This window comes from Engraulis encrasicolus, chromosome 4 (genome assembly GCF_034702125.1).
Source record: "Engraulis encrasicolus isolate BLACKSEA-1 chromosome 4, IST_EnEncr_1.0, whole genome shotgun sequence".
Taxonomy (NCBI): domain Eukaryota; kingdom Metazoa; phylum Chordata; class Actinopteri; order Clupeiformes; family Engraulidae; genus Engraulis; species Engraulis encrasicolus.
In genome coordinates, this window is record NC_085860.1 from 51,770,372 (window position 1) to 51,777,871 (window position 7,500).

At 45.4% G+C, this 7,500-nt stretch overlaps 1 protein-coding gene across 1 annotated transcript in view; it reads left to right on the forward strand.

The window, feature by feature from the left end:
* The window catches only part of tat (tyrosine aminotransferase), a 24,565-nt gene extending 17,223 nt beyond the window's left edge, over positions 1-7,342 (forward strand). The window contains exons 8-12 of the mRNA XM_063197676.1: positions 1,177-1,329; positions 3,561-3,689; positions 4,669-4,752; positions 5,512-5,610; positions 6,387-7,342. Of these exons, the coding sequence (XP_063053746.1) occupies positions 1,177-1,329; positions 3,561-3,689; positions 4,669-4,752; positions 5,512-5,610; positions 6,387-6,527 (606 nt within the window). The 3' untranslated portion in view covers positions 6,528-7,342. The remainder of the gene's footprint in view (positions 1-1,176; positions 1,330-3,560; positions 3,690-4,668; positions 4,753-5,511; positions 5,611-6,386) is intronic.
* Positions 7,343-7,500: the final 158 nt, after the last annotated feature.

Here is a 7,500-nt window from a genome sequence, read left to right on the forward strand (position 1 = left end):
AGGTAGGGCGGATCCACATGGTTAAGTTGTTGGAGCGGTAGAGACGTTAACCAGAACCAGACATGCTGCCTGGCTGCCTGGCTGCCTCGCTGCTCTCTCCCATCCAAAAGAAGCCTCTTTCTAGGAAAGAACATCATCATCAGACCGTTATTTGGGTCCTTTTTTCATACATTGGCATTGGTATTGCTCATTTGTTTACGTGGCAAAACACTGTAAACTAGAAATGCACTCAGAGAGTGCAGACCTCTGCCAAGGAAGATGTTTGATGGAACATTTGATTATGTTGCACCCTAATTCTTTGCAAGTCTTTCTACCTTTTATTGTGGAGTTAGAAAATAGAATGTGAAGAATCTTTTAAAAAACAAAAAAAAACCCCACCAAAATTGAATTACTTGTTCCTTTTGTCATTTCCAACAACTCCACAACATTTCATCCAAATCCATTCATGACTTTTTTGACAGACAAACAAACAGACGTGGCATTATATTTGTGTGATATTGCTGTCTCTGAATGCTCTTGCTGGGATTATTTTCACACTCTATATCTCTCCCTCTTTCACGCATACAAACACACGCACAAACTACACACACATTTTACAGATAGAGCAGCATCAAAACCATCGGCTTCAATTATAAACAGACAGGCAGACGCGCGAGTTGTTTGAGTAATCAGTTGGCATACGTATCTGACGGGCGACGTGTTGTCTGAAGTGATGCCACAGGTACACGTGTACACATGCACACACACACACACACACACACACACACACACACACACACACACACATGCTCATACCCGCACACACACACACACACACACACACACACACACACACACACACACACACACACACACACACACACACACACACACACACACACACACACACACACACACACCCCTTTCATTTATTTATCTTTGAGGAGACATAAACACACAAAAAATTAACTCTCTAATACAACTATAATGACATGTAATAACAAAAAATCTTGTTGAATCTTGTATCTTGACATTTTGAATCTTTTCCCTTTCTGTAAAGGTGTTCCCTGGTTATATATCTTTTGAGGAGAGAAAACACAAAGAATTGTACTCGGCCAATACACCTATAACGAGATGTAATAACATAAAATCTTGATGAATTTTGAATGTTTTGAATCTTTTTCCCTTTCTGTGAAGGTGTTTCCTGGCTGCTCCTTCCACTCTCTGGCGCCCCTGAGTAGCGATGTTCCCATCCTGTCCTGCGGGGGGCTGGCCAAGCGCTGGCTGGTACCCGGCTGGAGGATGGGCTGGATCCTCATCCACGACCGCAAGGACATCTTCGGCACAGAGGTGAGACGTGGGACACGTGTAGGTGTGTGTGTGTGTGCGTGTGCGTGTGCGTGTGCGTGCGCGTGCGCGTGCGCGTGCGCGTGCGTGTGCGTGCGCGTGCGCGTGCGTGTGCGTGTACGTGCGTGTGTGTGTGCGTGTGTGTGTGTGTGTGTGTGAGTGTGAGTGTGTGTGAGTGTGAGTGTGTGTGTGTGAGTGTGTGTGTGTGTGCGCGTGTGTGTGAGTGTGTGTTGGTGGTGTGTGCGTGTGAGTGCGTGCCTGTGTGCGTGTGTGTGTGTGTGCGTGTGTGAGTGCGTGTGTGTGTGCGTGGTTCAAAGACCATGCACATGTTCAGAGTCACAACCAGTCACACACACAGACCCATACATGCACACACACACCCACACACACAGACCCACATGCACAGTCACACACACAAGGGGTGTTGCAGCAAATTCTAGGCCCTATGTACAACCAGCACCAATGGACCCCCTCCCCAGGGGTCAGCTGACCCAATGCCAGACAGGGGATCAGTGGGGCACAGAGAGATTTTTATTGCAGTTATTTATTTTAAAAAGTTTGTAAATGCATTCTATATTATTGCAAGGAGTGCATGGACACTATTTTAATGAGAATTCTGTAGAGAATTCTGTAGAGAACTCCGTTTGCGAAACTTTGCAAGCTAAATTCCAAGAAAAGTTTGTTGATTTTTGTGTAACTCATAGCGGGGCACAGCAAACAATACGCAGGCACGTGCCCCTGTAAAATAGGCCTAGGGACGCCCCTGACCCTCGCCTGTGTTGACATACCATATGTACATGTATATGACCTTGTGCCCTCTGGTGACCCACTTTATGGCAACCCTGCGCACATGCACACAGACAGACACACACACACACACACACACACACACACACACACACACACACGCACGCACACACACACGAACGTCACAAGTATACAGACTTATACACAAACATGTACTGTCCATACAGTATATTCCCACCTCCTAACACACACACACACACACACACACACACACACACACACACACACACACACACACACACACACACACACACACACACACACATGAACGTCACAAGTATACAGACTTAAGGTCAGATTAGACTTCTGCAACTGCGCTCGGCAAAAGTCGCGTGGGAGTGGCCACGAACCAACATTGTATTCATGCATCTGCGAGTTCTGCGAGGTCCGAGGTCTCGTTGCGCGATTACTTTCACTGCATTGTAAGCACTGCGGTCATTATTAAGCAATGTTGCTTTCTAGCCCGGTTAGCTAGGTATTTTCACACAAATTGCAAAGGCAATGCACTGGTATCATTATTTGACATACCCAGTCTGTTTTCACGAGCAGAAAATGCAAGCATGTAAAGACAGTTGATTCTGCCGATGTGTGTTTACATTCGGTGGAGGAAGCTACAGTAGTAAAACCACATACATTGTGCCACAAGTGTTCAACTGATGCATTGTTTGTTACTTAGCTTGTAGCTTTGTGTATTTACACACATTTACGCACAAGGCATTAATATAGTTTTTAACAGAATACAGCTCTGCTCTCGCAAACTACTGGCATTGCGCTGCCACAAGAACAGAACAAGGAAGTGGCGAGACGACCAATCATAGCGCCTTTTTGTCTGCGTCCTCCGCGTCCGTCCGACGGATAGTTAGAATTTTTTCGAGGCGCTCGACGACGGGCGCAGAGCCTCTGCGAGGGGGGCGTGGACTCGCACAGACAGAAGACGGACGGACGCAGAGGCTCTGCGTCCGAAGCATAAATCTAGCTTTATACACAAACATGTACTGTTCATACAGTATATTCCCACCCCCTTACACACACACACACACACACACACACACACACACACACACACACACACACACACACACACACACACACACACACACACACACACATTTGGATCTCACCAGTAGGGCAGCATTACAGATCCAAATAGTGCTGGAAGCAATGCAGTCAGTAAGGACTGATCAGAATCATAGAGTCCTATGCGTTACATTACATTACACTGGTGTAAAATAATAGGCCAGAGTCAGAATGGGCAGTTAGATTAAGGCCTCTTAGGGGTAAAGATGGCACCTCCTCCGCCAGATTGCTATACTACCAATTGTGACCATCATTCTGACATATTGCTGTCCCTTTCTGTTCTTCTTCCTGTTCCCGCCCATATCCCCGTTCCTGTTCCTCCCCCTTGCCCCTCCCCCTTCCTGCCTCAGATCCGCGAGGGTCTGGTGAAGCTCAGCCAGAGGATCCTGGGGGCCTGCACTGTAGTCCAGGGGGCGCTGGAGAGCATCCTCCACAACACGCCGCAAGACTTCTACAACAGGACCATCAGCTTCATCAAGGTGGGTGAACTCCACAAAAACAAGCTTCAGCACTTAACCACAGAAGAAGTGCATGTACACAACATGTTTCAGGACCTTTAAATTCAACATACTATACTACATACAACATAGAATCATCAACTCCATCTAGGTAGTTCTTTTCAACAGCATGCCACACTTTTTTTTGCCATGAATAAAACGCCACAGGACTTTCTTCAGCTATCCGGCCATCAATACCCTTCCCTCGCACCTCCTCATCCAGTAAAATCTCTTGTGCTGTTCCATCATGTGGTTAAATCCATTGTCCTGCAAGGGTGAGCTCACTGTGTCATATTGATACAAAGACAATGTTGGGGCTACGACAGACAGTTCTAAAGAGTGTTGGAGTAGAATTTAAGACTTTTGAATGGAGTAACAATCTGGAATCTACACATCTTTCATTGTTATAATAGAACCCATTCCATATTTGGAAAGTTGTGAAATTCAACCCTGTTGACGAATAAAATCTCCCTGAACTCCAAAATGTCTAAAAGGGAATCTCTCCCCTGAATCTCCTCCCCTGAATCTCTCCCCTGAATCTCTTGAAGTGACAAATCTTATTCCCTGTGACAAATGGATCATATAAACAAATACAATTGCAGACATCCTGATTCCCAAAAGATCAGGGGGTAATTTTGGCCTGGGGAAAGGTGACAAATTAGCAAATGGCGGGAAAAAGGCAAACAAGTCCCCTTTTGTTACGGACACCTTCCTCAGGTTCTACGAGAAGAAATACAGAACAAAGCACTTCCTGGGGGGGGCAGAGCTGTATATAGGAGGAGAGGGTCTGTAACTTTTCAGAGATGTGATGTTGAGACTTCTGTATGTTTCCTGACATTTTATCTCTCCGGTACCGTTATTAAAAATCTGCAGTGCTTACCAATTGAGTTGCTTGTCGCCTGGAATATTATTTTTTTTACGACACTCTCCTTACCTGAATCTCCTCCCCTGTGTTTTGCAGTCCAACTCTGAGACCTGCTACTCTGAGCTGGCCACTGTCCCAGGACTCACCCCCGTCATGCCTTCTGGAGCCATGTACCTCATGGTGAGCTGAGCTGAGCACGTGTGTGTGTGTGCGTGGGTGTGCGTGTGTCTGTGTGTGTGTGTGTGTGTGTGTGTGTGTGTGTGTATGTGTGTGTGTCTCTGTATGTGTGCCTCTGTGTGTGTCTGTGTGTGTGTGTCTCTGTATGTGTGTGTGTGTGTGTGTGTGTCTCTGTATGTGTGTGTGTGTGTGTGTGTGTGTGTTTGCCTCTGTATGTGTGCCTCTTTATGTGTGTGCGTGTGCGTGTGTGTGTGTGCCTCTGTATGTGTGCCTCTGTGCGTGTGCGTGCGTGTGTGTGTGTGTGTGCGTGTGTGTTTGTGTGTTGGGAGGTGGGAGTATAATGTATGATCAGTACATGTTTGTGTATAATGTATAACTTGTGACGGTGTCCAGTTAAGTCCTTGGGACTCTGATGAAGACACTTTGTCGAAACGTTGGTCTAATGCACTGTGAATAAATAAGAAAAAAACAAATATACATCCGTGTGGCATCTTTCCCTTTTCACTAATGTCTGGTCCTGCGCTGGTTACACCGGATTGTCACCAGTAGAGCAGAGTACGGGTTTCCCTTGTTCTTCATGAATGCACTTGTGTGATGCAGCCACTGTCCCCTGTTTGTGTGTGTATGTGTGCGCGTGTGTGTGTGTGTGTGCGTGTGCGTGTGCGTGTGCGTGTGTGCATGCGTGTGTGTGTGTGCTGCCTGTGTCCAGTTAAGAACATGAATGCACTTGTGTAACACAGCCACTGTCCCCTGTTTGTGTAGGTGGGGATCGACATGCAGCGTTTCCCGGAGTTTAAGAATGACGTGGAGTTCACCGAGAGACTGGTCACCGAGCAGTCTGTCTTCTGTCTACCTGCGACAGTAAGCAACATCTCTACACCTTTTAACCTGATGTTCTGCCTACCCGCGCTGCAGCAATGGTGGGGAAGCTTTAGCCTGGGCGAATAGCCGACTGTTGACTCCGTCAATCAGTCTGGCAAAAGCCATGAGGAATCCGTCTCCGTGGACGATGGGAGATGGTCTGATCTTACTCTATCATTTAAATTAATTGAAGTTCCAAACTCAAATTAAACCCCATATTGTGCTTTATTAGCATGCCTGTTACGTTGTAGCGTCACAAAAGCATACAAATAACAAAATGAAAGTGTGAATATAGTTACCTTAACCAATCAGTAACGGAGCTCGCGGGTGAGTTCTACGTCAACACTCTCAACTGTTTGCTGATTGGCGAAACACTGAGAGAACCGAGCTCGAGGCTTTTGCCAGACGATGTGCGGAGCCAAAATCTTTGGGTGGAGTACAGAGCAAACCCGTTTTAGCCTGGAGCGACATATACACTGCATTCAGGCTCTTGAGATTTGAGGGTTTTTTAATAAACAATGTGGATATCTTAGAGGTGAATGAACAAATTCTACAGCAAAATGAGGGCCCTAGCTTTTAAATGCAACTTATTTAATGTTTTCATGTGCTTCGGAGGCTGAGATATTTAGGTTTTAATAGGCAGAGGGCACCTTTCCCAAAAAAGGCTTAGGTTAAAGTGGGTTAAAAACAAAAAAAGACAGGAAGAGCAGTGAATCAGTGCACTGTGAACTGCTGTGTCTAAGAGCCCTGTTGTCCTCTCCTCTCCTCCTCCACAGCCGTTTGAGTACCCCAACTTCTTCCGCATCGTGGTGACCGTGCCGGAGGAGATGATGGCGGAAGCCTGCAGGAGGATCCGAGAGTTCTGCATCCAACACTACAAACCTTGTCGCCACGACAGCAACGAGATCGACCAATGAGACGGCTAAATTGAGAGGGCGGGGTGGTGGGGGAAATTACTGGAGAACTGAATACTGTCAAGCGCACAAGAAAAGACGAGGGAGAGAGAAAGAGAGAGAGGAGAGAGAGAGAGAGAGAGGAGAGAGAGAGAGAGTGGAATCCTGGTCCAAATGGGACTTCAGTGGGAGCAGAAAGTTCTTGAAAAGAAGACTGTGTGTTGCACTTAAGAAAGGTTTGGAGGAGTGTTGTTTTTTCGCCTTGGAAATCTAGGGTTCTGGACAAACCCTATATTTATATTTTTGTACAGCCAATTCAGGCCTGTCCTGTCTAAAGCCATTTTATGTTTAATTATGTTACATGGGCTCTGCCATTGTAAACCTAAACAGATTCATTTATTCCATCCAAATGAAAAAAAAAGCATACGCACAAAACTCATGGACAATATTACACTGCTCGACACCAGATGAGACCTTAAACGCGCACAACTAGTCCCTCTGCTTTCGCATGATTTAGCCAGCGTTACTGTAGGTATGATATAGTATATATATATATAATTTTTTATAGATGTTAAGTTACTTTTGCTGTTAAATACATGGCTTGTGCTCTGTATATAAATATATATTTCTTTATGTTCAATAATGAGATGCATGCCCACGTTTGTAGCACTTAAATAGACGTTACTGTTAGACTTGTAATCCTGTCCAGATGTGACTCAAACCATTTTTATGTAGTTTATGTCCTTTTCCTCTTTGTACTGAAGTGAAATATATTTAAATGAAAACACAGAAATTGTTTTGCAAAAGAGTAATAAAAATGTACATAAAGTCTTTACAAACTTGTTTTTTTTACCACTGCTATCAAAGAATGACCTAGAACACCTTTTGTTCCATGCAAAGATTTAATCAAAAACAACTCATAAAACACACACACGCGCACGCACACACACACGCAGACGCGCACATGCACACGTGCATGCGTGCACACACACAAACA